A 15,330-nucleotide genomic window follows, 5' to 3' on the forward strand; every position below is an offset into this window, starting at 1 on the left:
AGTATAGTATTTCTGTATTCTTAAATGTAGACATATACACAGGACAAAACAGACACGTTTTAACTTTCGTTCTCGCGTGTCAGAACGACATTTTTAATGATTATTGACGAGGTCGACAATTTATACACGTTTCAATAAGGAGGATACCGCATTGTTAATATCTCTTTTTGACAATACGACCAACACGATATTCCAATAGAATATCCAAAACTTGCAATTATTACATAAAATGAAAATCTAAAGGCTCGATTCCGACATATCCGACAATATTGCAAATCCACTTAAGCAACAAAGTGAAATAAATGACAAGAGCACTCAATGCTGTACACTACCTCTTATATTTTAATTTTCAACGAAGCATTCAATGTCAATGTGATAAACACGTCTGTAAGAATGTATTGTCGTTATATTTTTTATTGCTTGTAAGTATCGTCCTTCATGAATATTTGCCATAGAATTTCACCAGCTACTAAGTGGACTGATTTGTGTTGGCATTAACCGTATATATCTACGAAGTTTCAAATCAAGTACTAGTATATTGAACAGAAATCATAAATATATACGACGCTATTCAAAGAAACATTCCTATATTACTTATCTATGGTCCTTAACAAAAGCACTTTTTCAGGGTCCCAAACAAGATTCACCAAAAATAATACAAAATGTTTTATCATACCAAACAGGATGAATAAATGTTGAAAACAATGGTTCTTTTAAGGATAACGAGTTAAATTTGAAATAAAGGTGCAAGAAACACTGTAAAGATGCACTCTTACTACCGCGTAAGATTAACCACAATTATTACTTTTGTTTTAATATTCCAAAAAGGATAAATAAATGTCGAAAACAATGGTTCTTATGAAGGATACCGAGTTTAATTTGAAAGAAATGTGCATAAAACACGGCATTTCAACCTTATGAGACGATAAAAAGACCACAGTAAATATTTTAGCATTCACCAATCATTTAATACTTTTGCGTGTTCAGTTTTTAACTACACGATTAAGATCGTGTTATCAGAAATGAATGTTTTCCAAATACACATTATTTAGTAAGCACTTAAAGGTAAATCACTCGAGATAATTTTTTACACAAGTGTATGTATTGATTTTGAATAAGAGTGCGGCTTTAACAAAAGACACCTAATTGAATCCTGCTTTTTATAAGTTTTAAAACACTTCAATATCAATCATGGGATATTAGTAGAAACTTTCCAAGTTTTACTTGTAACATATATCATTGCTATGTCATTTTGTACCCTTTCATAGATTCAACAGTTTTTGTAGGCTAGATCATTCCATTTCGCTGAAGACTAATTTCACATTGCTCTTTAACTTCATTTTGTTATCGTTTGGTGTAACATGAAGCATTCTAAGCTGTTTAAAGAATAACTTTTTCAAATTGCTTGATAAATGTGTATGCCCTCTTTTACTAATTAAAATAACACCTTTCCTAGCAAAATGTTAAAGGAGGAATGTAACACTTAAAAATCATAGACACAACTTGGTACTTCATTTTCGATTCAGGATAAATCATTTTCCCATCTTCAACAAGTCCGAATGGAATGCATATTGTGGTTTTCTATGGCGACCAGATTCGTGACGTAACATGTCGGCCAGCGATGACAGCGCTCCATTTATAGACAGCCTCGCGCGCTTGTCGTCTATGGGTTTAAAGTTCGCATTAGGGAAGTCCACTTTAACTGTCCCGTCTCCCATATTTTGAAGAATGCGTTTCAATAGCCGTCCAGAATAAGATACTGGTGTACCTTGCAAATTCAATTTTGGTTTGGACTCTCTTTCGTCTTGGGATGGTGCCCCGCCCATCTCACTAAGCCGATCATTTTCCTCTTTCAAATTACGCAGTTGATTCAGTTTGCTTAAACCTTGTAACTGCTCTCTCATGGAATCATCTGGTTGCTCATACCTTGTGCTGTTTAACAAAGCCGGTCTTATGCAAGGTGTCAGGTATTCTTTTTCCCTAGTCATAAAGAACATAATCACATTTCGACGGGGGCACTGTTCGCTCAATCCATTTATCTTTTGGTTAAAGATGTCAATGACAGATATATCGTCAATAGGATCAGTTTTCGGCTCAGGATTTGCACTGTATAATTGTGGGAGCGACGGGGGGTCAAACGCCTGGTAGGGTTGGTGAAGATCGGCCCCAAACGCTGAACTCTGTTCTGCAGCCAGTAACGCCAAGCGAACAATAAGAACGCAGCAGCAGAAAATGTTGTTCCTTGCTGATATCATATTGAGCAAAACTGGAAAATAGAAATGAAAATAAAGGATTGAATATTTGAAAATATTTATATATCAGTTAGGTAATTCACATAGAGTATGCCAAGGCCAATGACACGTTTGTATTAAACAAAACACGCCGCATCCAAAGAAGGCAGGTTTTCGAAATTTGTGCAAAGAGAAGTTCTGGGGATAGTTAATTAGTAATGTACACGAATACAGACGGAAAAGGAAACTGTATAAGGTTAACATGCGAGAATATCTATTTTGGACAAAGGCCCTTATAGTGTGATCTTGACCTTTACATATGGACATGAGTGTTGTTGGAAAAACATAGACTTGTCACGCGTTCGCCATCTAAATTTTGACAAAAAACCCCAAGGAATTTGAGCTTAGGACTTGACGTTTAACTTTCGGACAGGAGTGCATTTATATAAGGAGTATTTGTTTAAGGCATTCTTAAATGTCCCAATAATTTGCCAAGTTTCAAATTTGACAATCAAACATATAAGGATGTCAACTTAACGTTTAATTAACAAATAATGGCTCTTGCTTGCAGGCAACACTTTGCCTAGTCATGGTGAAAATTTAAGCCAGTACAAGAAGCCCTAAGTGAAACATTTTCTAGTCATGGTGAACATTTGTGTAACTTAATTTAAACTCCTCAAAAGCAGGCCGAAGTAACAACCTAGACAAGCCAAAGTCGGTATGTGACACACCGTCTTACAATGGAACATGCTTGTGCCTAAGTATTTTAAAATCCCTCTATTCGTGTCAAAGTTACAGCCCGAATTTGCCAGATAAGAATGAATGCCAAATGACCTTAAAGGATGCACTCTTACTCCCAAATTATTTTTACCACAATTAATATAATTGTTCAAATATATCAAAACGGATGAATAAATGCCGAAAACAATGTTTTATATGAAAGATACCGAGTTAAATTCGAAAGAATGGTGACGAAAACACGGTATGTCTACCTAATGACACTATAGTAGATTATAGTTAATATTTAAGCACTCACCAATCATTCTTTATGAAATATCATTTTGCGTTTTCAGCTATTAAATACATGGTTACAATCTTGATATCTGTTATTAATATTTACCAGAAGTTTATTAGTAAGTAAGTAGTTAAAGGTTTATCACTTAAAATTTATGCTTGTTATACATGCGTATGTATTGATTTTGAATAAGAGTGTCACTTTGTCAGCGACACACTGTCTGGTCATGAACAAAATTTGTGCTGAGTTATTTTAAGGTCCCACTATGCATAGCAAACTTACAGCCTGAACACGAACTGTTGACACCTAACCTGCCCACAAATCACAATCTAATAAACTTATTAAAACCTGGTAAACCTCCCAAAATTATTGTGCATAAGTTTATTATGTTTCATGACACGCAATTAAGTTTAATGATTGTCTGACACGCATGTTTGCAAGTATATATATATATATATATATATATATATATATATATATATATATTTAGACCAATCCAACCTTTGGGTAACTTTGATGCAACCTTTGGGAGACTCGTGTCGCCCATAGGATATATGTTGTGTCGCCCAAAAGTAATTGTGTTTTTTTCTATCAATTTATTTTTTAAAATAATAAAACAATTTTGCAAACGATTTTGAACGCTTTAAAAAAGGTTCAGTCATTAAGCACTAATCAGCAGGAATAGCATTTAAGGAAAAATCATGATTTTCAAAAAAGTGTGTATATTTTGAAAACAACCTTTGGGATACATTTAAATTTTTATCAATAATTTTCTTGTCATAGGTATATGTTTTAGATAAGAATTCATAAATGTAAAGAACATAATATTTTTTAACAGAAAAGTTAATTGTGTTCAACTTTAAAGATTCCGAAATTCCCTCAAAAAAATATTTTCGCAATAAGCGTACTTTCCGTGTTTTCGTGTCGCCCAAAGGTTGATGTATATTCAATGCTTTGCAGACTATAAGAACAACATGTTCTTTTTAGTTGTATTAGTTATTTTATTAAAAAATTAATAAACACAAATGACAAAAGTGCTAATATATAATTTATAATAGTTGTATTTTAAAATGTTTAATTGGACATTCGAACCAAACGTCGAGGAAGTTTCAATTTGGCCTACAGTCACTACCAAGGGTGACGGACCTGACGCAACTATTTGCGAATAACGAATGGCAAATATGGTCGCATGTGCTTCGTCTCTATATTACAGAAAACCGTGTTCTATATTCATATACTGATATAAATGGGAACAGTTCATTTCAAAACCATTTAAGGTACATATACTTACAAATATGTTCGGATATAATACTTCAGATAAAATGAATATGCTCGGAGTTGCAAGCTAAATAAAGCACATATTATATCTTAGTTAGTAATTGAACAATTGTGACTCACAACAGTTATCTGATATTTTTTTTATAATGTGCTATAATAAATGATTTTCACTGCAGTTTTATAGTTTATTCATGTATCATATGTACACAACATGACAAAACATAAACTACAAATATTTAAGAGTTCAGTGCACATCCATTCATAAAATTGAATTACAGGAGACTCAAAATACAACAACATATCTTGACATTGTTAATAAAGGATAAAAAACAATAAAGTTTATTCTAAAAAAGATAATCACTCTTATTTACATGACTCTTTTAAGCTAAGAAACTATGATACATCTAAAAGGATTATCACTTAACAACTTGTACAAAGCATTGAATCGGAATTCAAGTATATTAAAACAGGTTTTGGTGGTTAATTTAACAATATCTGTATTTGAGAGTAAAAATATACACTTATGTACCTGCACGTATTATTTTATCATGCAAACTGATATGCTTGTCTTGAAGCCAACGAAATCTGTGATTTTATATATACAAAAGCTGTCATCTTTTAATGCTACTTAACTGGTCTGGATCTACATAAACATTAATCAAAGGTAAAAGATTTTCTTTATGGAATGCGTAAGGAGTGAATGCTGCTGATATTCATTCCATAAATTGTGTTCAAATCATACAGGCCATTAATAGCCTTTTCTATTTCCGTTGTCAACAAATGTTGCCGAAATCATTAGAAATAAAACAAGTGTAATAGGTTATTTATTTTCAATTTATACTTCTTGTTTATTGGTACAGGTTCAGTTCATATATGCATATTACTTTAGAAAAATAACGGTTTAAAAAAGTAAAACATAAGTTTAATTCTGTTACATTACTGTTTAACGCGTAATGATGCGTTATTAGTGAATAATTAGATGACTGGCTGTTTCCGTGTATTTATATGTGTTAACTATTATCGGCGAAACGAACTGCGAAATTATGCATTTATGGAAAATATTTCTTACTTATAACAAGATTATAAACATGTATTCAGTAGCTAAAACCGTACAAAACATAAATGACTGGTGGGTCCTAAGATAATAATAGTCATCAAGTATTGTCTCATAAAAGAAATACCGTTTTATGTTCCTTTGTTTCATATTAAAGACGGTGTCCTTCATTATATTTTTTAATTATATTTCTTAATTTTGATAAATTGAAACACTTCTTTCAATTGAGGTTACTCTAATTTGGGCATGAGAGTGAATCTAAAATATGATTTTTGCGAACATTCAACAGTCAATCGCTTGAATCCTTAACTGAACGACGTAGAGACAACACTAGTATCCCGTCTGACAATGACTGGCCGCTGACACTTAAACCGAGGAATTCGGACGTCATTGAGTTGTTCCATTGTGTTGTTTGCATTACCACTTCACAAGTAATGCATGAAATATGTCTACCATATGCAAATGAATAGTCTGTAAATGCCAGACCCTTGACTCATATCATGTATGTTTTAGTCGCTGTAAATAACTCATGGATACTTAATTGCCTTTATATAAGCGTAAGTAAGAGTTAACATTTTCAAGAATAGCATAATACTTGTGTCTTAGAGATACTTGTTTTTAAATGTTGACAATTAAATGTGTTGTAGCATGACTTTAAAACCGAGTATATAAGGATATATGTTCATGCAAGTCGTGTTTTATTACTTTGGAATACACAGTAGTTAACTTTTAAATTGAAATGTGAAAAACACCATAAATATCTTGAAATGTCGATAGAATCTCTTAAAATAAAGCAGTGGGCGTGATTGCCGGTCAAGGGGGGTTTGTGCATTGTACAAGTATGTGCTTCTAGCTTCTATACCGATATAATGATATTTTTTTCATAACCTTGATATATGCATTTTCTCAACATTTAGGTTCTCAACTATGTGTAATCTTTATAAGAAAAATAATTTGGGTTTTCTTAATTATTACAGTATAGAATATCGGTCACTTAGTGTGAGGACCTAGACGCGAACGCAAGCAATGACCTTTTTAAGCTTTATTTAACAGCTGAAAGTGATAAGATTAACTTAGTTGCAACCTTCAGACAATATAAGTCAGAAATCGAAAACTGTTAACTCAAAATGGCCCCTAAACGGTGCCAATATTAAGTATCCAGTATACTATGTTTCCTAGATAAGCAATAGTTCCACTCGGGATTAGGATTCGAAGCAGGGTCTCTTGCGAAACAACTATGCCGCACAACCGCATGGTGATAATGACTCATTTTTATATTTTTATGGTAATTGCCCCATTTGCATTATCGTCACTTTCAAGTGTCGTGGCACCAACCTCGCACTCACATCTATGAGTCAATGTCAAAGTTTGTGAACAGATACATTTTCAATACTTATCCTTCCGGCCAGCTCTTCAGTGTAAAGCTTGTTTTAAACCTTTGTGGTACTTCTGTGGGACTGATCAAAACATTTCTTAAGAGCAGAAGGTGATGCGCCGAAATCTCATTCGTTATGATTACATGTAGTTTTGAGCAGACTGCAGAAGCCGCACAATTCATCTCAGGATTTCTCATTTCGACGCAAATAGGTCTAAAACCCATGAGGCAGTGGACATAAATTATGGTTGATCTTCCTATTTTTATCGGTAATGTTTTCTATGAAAACTTATTGAATGAACTTTTTTATTTTATTTTTTACAATTTCAATGCAATAGTTATGATGTTCAAATTGAAATGAATATTTCAAACCACGTTTTTATGAAAGATGAATCCGCCCGAAAAAGAATTTCAAAAGTATACACTGTCGAAGAATTCACTTTTCAAACGTTATTCGTGATATGATTTTCGAATTTTAAACAATACGACGAATAAACAGTTATTGTTGCTAAGACTAAAATGCACATGGGCGATATATAAGTTTCAAAAATAATCAGATCGCGTTGTCAGCCGATTAAATCTTCGATAATAAAAAAGGGTCCAAGATTACTGTGACGTCAGCTTTATCATGTACCATTTACAGACCTCCGGCCCCAATTGCTCAATACATCTTAAGTCCCTTAAAACAGTATTAAGTTCAGCCGATTTTTTTGCTTTGGTTTAATTTGTGCCATTTTACCCTTTTAAGCGTTTTGGGAATTCGAAAGGGAATTATCTGTATGCTTATCACAATGAGCTATTTTTCGTTTAGATAATTGTATAAAAGTTTGCTAAAATAATATCTTCAAAGACCAAAATAATAGTAAAAAAATCCAAATGTTGCGCTTCTTCAAAAGTTGTATTGAAATCCATATATTTCAGTTCCAATGTGACACGCCTTCACTGTTTACTTATTATATTAGCTGCGAAATATCTTAATTAACTAATCAGTAAATTTCACTTTCTTCAATATGGTCATTTTAACACTGGTTCAGCCACACGTCAGAGACTTTCTGAATACATGCAATTGCGTTAATATATCAATGCACAACTTTCGTCAATTTGAATTGAACTTATCAGATGTATTTAACAGGGTATTTATTTTTATTAAATCCATGGCGCGATCATGACTCTAAAAAGCGGCCGTATAAATAACTTTCATGTTGTTTTTTTTAGTTTAGGGTTAAGGTCATCATTGTTCATGTCAAATAGGCACTCAAAAAACACTGGCCCGTTTTAGTAGGGCATGCACATTAGATATAACATTTAAAGTATAAAAAAATATGATTTTTAATGCAACAGTAAACACATCCTCATAAAATTCTGATGAATAAGTGTCCAAAGTGCAATAACGGGGTTATAGCAGGTACAACCCATTATAGTTGTGACCTGCAGAATGTCTTTGTCTCACGAGCTAATTCAAATTTCTCGCATTTTTCAACTTTATTTAGTAGTGGCGAGTTTGAATCAATGCTGAAACAGGACCCAGACTACTACGTTCAGGAATGGGCTGTGAAAATGTGGTGACAAAATTCGCCGTCTGTGATATTGTGCAAACAATGCATTTTGCACTTCTTGTTTTAACAATCAACCCAATAACAACCATTCTTTGCAAAAGTGTATATCGAAACATTGAAGATGACACTTATTATCTGCTTGAATTGGATTCTTACAACCCCGGACCAAGCAATTGGTGTGCATCATAATATTACCTTGTACATACGTTCAAATCCCCATTACACTGCAATGTTCACAGTAGTACTGCAGGTCTATTTGGGCCGTTATACACATATATTTGTCTTCCAGCACCTTGTTCTCGGATACAAGTGTCGGTCGATATCCGTCACAGGTTAGTAAAATTCAGAGTTAAATGGACTATCAGGCGCGTAAATATAGATATACGAGTACTCGGCTGAATCCATATGATATTGACACAAAACAGACAACGTTGCAATACGCATACTTGACTACCTGATGTTTATTTCAAAATACTTAATAAAGCACCTCAGAACGACCAGAATGAACCAGATTGCACCGTGGTTTACAAATGTTCCGAAGGGGGTGCAAGCACATTCATCAATAGAGGGCTAGCTACGCGCCTGACTATGGCTGTAAACCAAACACTAAGATATTCGTATTGACATGCTTTTGAACGTGTGTTTGGTTTAACCTAAGATCAAGGCCTTCCCCTAGAAGACACGTGCAAGTATTGGTGGATGAGTGCGGGAGGCGGTGTTCACTCTTCCGTGCGTCAATTTTTTTTTCAATGCCAATTTAACAACAACATAAAATGATTGCTTTGTTGCCAAAAATTGGCCTGCCCAAGATGTATCTCAATCACAAGGACAAGAATTTTGATAAGTTGTATGTAGCCTCATATTTTTGCTGTTAACTAACAAAAATCAAATAATATTCCTTTGGCCAAAGCATGCCTTGGCCTTAGTAAATAGCGTCTGAAGTAAAAAAAGAAAATAAAGAAAATTTCCTGAAACCGCAAGTCGCAAACCCTTGAAATAAAGTTTTTGAGCATGGTGTAATGGTGCTTTACACAGTTTGTTCAAATTAAGGTTTTTTGCTCTCTAGACTGGCCCTGTGTGGTACAAGGATTTCCATGTTCTTTTTTAGTCTTATTTTAAAAATCTTCTTTAAAATTAGGGCCGAATGAACATGCACTCTCACTCACACTCCAACCACTATCCCGTTAGGGACACTCAAGTGATCACTTGAGTTGAATGAATGGAGTGACACTCAAAAGATCTTTCTGTTTTCAAACGCCTCGCTTACACTCCATCTCATCAAATGACCAATTCAGTACAAATACATGTATGTTTTCATGATCATATCGGATTATCTGTTTCACTATGGTGGTGTTTACAGTATTTAATGTTAACATATGTTTTGGATTGTGAATATTTAAAATAACAGTTCCAAAATTCGTTAAAATTCGTTTTCTGTTGTTGTTGTTGTTGTTGTTTTTAAATAGGTCTTAGAGTTTGAAAATAAATTAAGACTTTATTAAAAAGCACATTATATGGAAATAATAAACGAATGAATCTACTTTTTAATGAAAATTACATCTCGGACTGAAAGCAAATCAAGAAATGTAGGGAGCCTATGATCGGATGATGATGACGGTAACAACAACAACAATAATAATAATAATAATAATAATAATAATAATAATAATAATAATAATAATAATAATAATAATATCATTATATGATGATAATAATAATAATAGAATAAATCCAACTGAATGTAGGCTGGAAAATACATATTATTTCTCTGACCAAGGTCTGAAATGAACATGTTGCGTAAAACCATGTACGCGAAGTTAGCGGCCTAACAGCATGAAGTTTGAGGCCTGGCGGCCCCGCTTCCTAGCGGCCTAACAACGTTCAGTATTTCAAAACTTTTAATATGCGTTCTTTTCAACAATGATAAATTAGATGTTTCTATTCAAAGGTCAATGTTCTTACGAACATATAAGCATTTTTCCTTATTTTTTAGGCTGCTGGATTGAGTGGTATCGGAATTTTAGACCGCTAGGCCATCAGGCCGTTAGGCCCCAAGATTTACGCTGCTATGGCGCCTGGATTGCTCGATCAAGTTTTTGAAAACAAATGTTAATAATCGCTCCAGAGTATTGCATTTCGCATAAAAAAACCAATGGTTTCAGCATTGTTTTAGAAAAAACTAATATAAAAATGTTTTGAATAAGAAATGATATAAGGCCGCAATTATACTATAATTGTGAATAAAACATTGATTTATCATTAGTTTCCAATTAAACACATGCACAATTTCTTTGAGATAGAGAACAAATTGAGGACTTTAGGATGCCAACTTCACGCCGCTTAGGACGCAAGGCCGCTAATTTACGTCGCTTGGCCGCTTACCTCACGCCGCTATGCCGCTTAATTCACGTACATGAAGCTGCCTTTTATTGCAGCCATCGATGAATTGCATCCATCAAGTTTGCTGAGCGTTTGAGATCAGCACAAAAAAAAACAAATATGTGATTTTTGCATCCTTTTGAAAAATTGAATTTTTTTGAAGTCCACGTTATTGAAGTAAAATGTACTTCAATGTATTATCCCGGTCTCTTGAATATTATCTGGGAACGAGCGGCCTTGCGGAGTGAAGTTGGTGGCCTAGCGTCCTACTTCTCTACTTCAATGCAATTGAACATTCGTTTCATTTTATGAAAACAATGATTAATCAAAGCATATGTATTCATAGATTAACACAAATCATTTTTATATGTGTTTGCTTCTTAAACAATACTTGTTTACGAAATAATCAACACTCTAAAGCGAGTATAAAACAAATTTGATCACCAATCCATTTAGGGAAAATGCCGGTATTCGCTTAAGGATATTGATTTGTGAATAGGAACATAAGATTAATTATTGTTTTAGAAGAAAGCGCATATATAATGTTTTGAATTAGGAAGCAATTTTAGGTGGCCGCTAACTTCACGCCGCTTGGCCGACATGCCGATAGGCCGCTAACATCACGTACATTGCAGCTTTGAGGTTTTACGCAAGATTTTTATTACAGAGCGTGGTCAGGGCATTAATATGTCTTTCCCAAAAACCAGTCAGTTGGATTATTATTAGTAGTATTAGTATTAGTAGTAGTAGTAAGTAGTATTGTTATTATTATTATTATTAATATCGCTCTTTTTCTTCTTCTTCTTTTCTCCTTCTTCTTCTTCTTCTTCTTCTTCTTCTTCTTCTTCTTCTTCTTGTTATTATTATTATTATCATTTTTATTATTATAAAAAATATCCTACATCGCTTGAGTTGTTATTCACTATGATGTATTATTTTCACACCCGAAGCCGATTCATTTGCTTATTCTTTCCATGTGTTTTCGACTTAACATTTAGTATTTTTAAACGCTAAAAAACAGTTTTTGCAAACAAACAAAAAATAAATTTATACACGAAAACACATTAATTAACGTGATACATTGCATAACGGCTGCATATTAAAACACACACACACACGTGCATTTCAATGCGTTTTGCATCATTTTGTTTATTTCCAAAATGTTTATTCAAGCGATTGTTTTAAAATATTAATTTCAAATTATAATAGTAATTGTCTTTTATTTGACACCATTTCTAACAATAAGGTACCCAAATCTTATATAAACATATTTTTTATGTTTACTGAAAACACCACCATAATCCGAAATGATCATGAACAAGTACATGTATTTGTTATTGTATTGGTGACTTGATGAAGTGGAGTGTTAGTGAGGCGTGTGATTACGAACATATCTCTTGAGTGTCATCCCCCTTGTACCACTAAAGTTACTTCAGTGTCCCTTGCGGGAATGTGGTTGGAGTGTTAGTGCGAGCGGCTGTTCTGAATGTGTCCCTTAGTTCCCGAATAATGAACATAGCAATACATATAAGATAGTTTGACAAAATATATTTTAGTTTTCCATTGCAAAAAGACAGCAAACATTTGCACACTAAGATATTATAGTTTGTATTTCATTTTCTCAATAAATATTCATGTATTAAGATTGATTAATTTGACCTATGATTAAAGGCTATTCTTTCTGATCAATATACAACTGTCGTACCTGATTGACAATGCGTTTAATATCAGTTGAATTCTCAATTAACTATACTGTTATCATGACGTGATGCTACGTCATGCGTTATCATGTAGATAAACAGCTATTAACTTATTTTTGTGAAATAATATACAGTTGTTGTTAACCTCAAAATCAGTATTCTCTATTCTATCGTCTCGTTCAATAATTTATTTTGGGTCAATATGACCTCATATTTCCCAGCTTAAAAGTAAATAAGTATATTTATTTATTTATTTATTTATTTATTTATTTATTTATTTATTTATTTATTTATTTATTTATTTATTTATTTATTTATTTATTTATTTATTTATTTATATATTTATTTATTTATTTATTTATTTATTCATTTATTTATTTATTTATTTATTTATTTATTTTTTATTCACATGTTACTGTTTTTCCCAGTCGCTCCACTCCGACAATCTGTTTAAGTTTATTTTCTGCAAACATTCAAATTCTTGCTTGTTATACCATCCGCATACAGGATAATCATATTTTGTATTTCAAAGGAAATGCTATTTACATTCATGCATAAGAAACATGATGAGTCCTAGAATGGAGAAATACATAGTTTATTAATCTTCGTGAATATTCATTTCAAGCTTAATAATTTGATGTCTATCGTTCAAATACAAAATTAAATGTTTTAAGGACTTATAGCTAAAAATTCTATATTTTAATTGATGTTTAAGAATTTCGTGATTAACCTATTCAAATACTATGATATTTTCATCCGGATGGGGAAATCAATTGTCTGCATTCGAAAGGATTATTGGAGTTGTTTTGGTCATGTATTTAGACATTGGATTAGTATTCATTCTCATTCATCAGAGGTTTGATAACGGTATTTCTAACGCATAGCATCATCACTTGGGTAAAGAGATTAGGTTGTTTAAGCTGATTAAGTATGGTTCGTTCTCAAATGGTTTGACACGTTCTCAAAGGTAGATAAACAAACACTGTTATTGATATCTACTGTATAAACATACACTTCGCCATTTTCCCCCAATCCTTAAGATGCTGGTACAGATAAGTTGATACATTTAGCAGTTAGTTTCCTGCTTCGAGTTTCCAGCCTAGCTGTTTTACACATAAGCATTACAAATTAAAGTGAAGTCAGCCATCATTAGGGTGTTATTGCATATTAGATATAACAATCGAGAATATTATGTTGTATTTATATTGATTAACTATTATATTAGAAAAAAGTGGTCTAATTGAATGCATTAGAATATTGCTAAAACTAATCGGGTATTGTTTTAATTAAGTGCACAGATCTTTGTTCACAAATCGAATCGTAAAATCAATGTGTTCAAAAATTTTCAAGTTTTGCATGCATATTATATTTTATTTTTTACATACATATATAGTTCATTTATAATGATTTTTCTTGATTTAAGATGTAGAAATGCCCCCTAACAAGTCGTACAGTTGAACAACAAGATTTTCAAAATTACATGCATAGCTTAATTTTAAAGCTGACTTTTGTATCAGAAATTAAATAATCATGCAATTGATTCGATTACATTTTATAACTTAATAAGTTTCTGTTGTTTTTTTTAAAATTAAATTAAACATGCAGTTTAATTGGGCAGCAGCCCCTGCACCTTTTATTTCCCAAGCATAATTTATTGTCTAAAAGGAAGCCAACCGTCTGAATTAATCATTTTGTATTGATTTAACTTAATTATTTCAGGAAAAAACCTTTAAACCTCAAACTGAGCTGAAGGTTTAGGGGGTACAAGCGCCACATGAAACAATAGGCCCCATTTTGATCAAGTGATGATTACTGATACAAATGAAAAAGAGAATAACTACAACCAGAAGCCAATCACTAGATTGGATAAGCCGAAATAAAAAGTATAACCAAGTTATTAGCATATAATATCATCGTAGGAGCCAGTTAGACAAAAATGACTTAGACTGATTAATGGTGAATTGCTAAATAACATGTGAATATTAGATATATATACTAAACTTGTCTACGCCTATACCCTTTTTCAGAAATAGCGATATGGGCAACGGTGTAAATTTATCCTTTACATAATTAAGCGAAATAGGTATATATGCAAATTTTAAGATTGAAACTACTAGATGGAGGTGATGTGACGCACAAAGACCGGGTACTGGTACGTAGGGAACATATAGGGCTACCATCTGATACCAGCCAATAAGGGCCAGCTTTGAGTCAAGTTGACTAGTAATGAGTCTTAATGTCAGGAACCGAGGAATTTGCTATTATACGCGAGTATGTGGACTCTGGGCTGGGAGGATAATAAGTGCGCAATGTGACTTCCGGAAACTGGATACAGGCAGGTAGGTGACATTTAGTTTACCATCCGGACCCGAACCAATAAGGGAGGATCGGGTAGGTCTACTCAAAATGACTTTAAGTGTCAAGGACCACAGAGTTTTCCTTTATAAGCCAGGGTGTGGATTTTTGTTGGGGGTAAATACTACTAGATGGGGTGGTGTGACGCCTAAAGACTGGGTACCGGTACGTATGGGACATCTAGGGCTAATACTTGGTATAAGCGAAAAATTGGCACCCAAAGGCACCGTGTCCTGGCTTATTCGCTCAAAGTATTGGTTAAACATTTACCAGTTGAAACAATCGCATTTGTGCAAATGTGAAGAACTAGAAATGCCTCTTAAACTAGTTAGAAGATGGTTGTTATTAGTATGATAAAATATGGAGGAAACGCCATAATAGTAGTAT

The 15,330-nt window shown here is 33.1% G+C and overlaps 1 protein-coding gene across 1 annotated transcript in view; it reads right to left on the reverse strand.

Annotated features, from left to right (window-relative positions):
* Nucleotides 1-250: 250 nt before the first annotated feature.
* Nucleotides 251-15,330, reverse strand: part of LOC128205394 (uncharacterized) — a 78,545-nt gene continuing 63,465 nt past the window's right edge. The window contains exon 2 of the mRNA XM_052906977.1: nt 251-2,266. Coding sequence (XP_052762937.1) covers nt 1,533-2,255 — 723 coding nt within the window. The 5' untranslated portion in view covers nt 2,256-2,266 and the 3' untranslated portion in view covers nt 251-1,532. The remainder of the gene's footprint in view (nt 2,267-15,330) is intronic.

The sequence above is a fragment of the Mya arenaria genome, chromosome 10 (genome assembly GCF_026914265.1).
Source record: "Mya arenaria isolate MELC-2E11 chromosome 10, ASM2691426v1".
Taxonomy (NCBI): Eukaryota; Metazoa; Mollusca; class Bivalvia; order Myida; family Myidae; genus Mya; species Mya arenaria.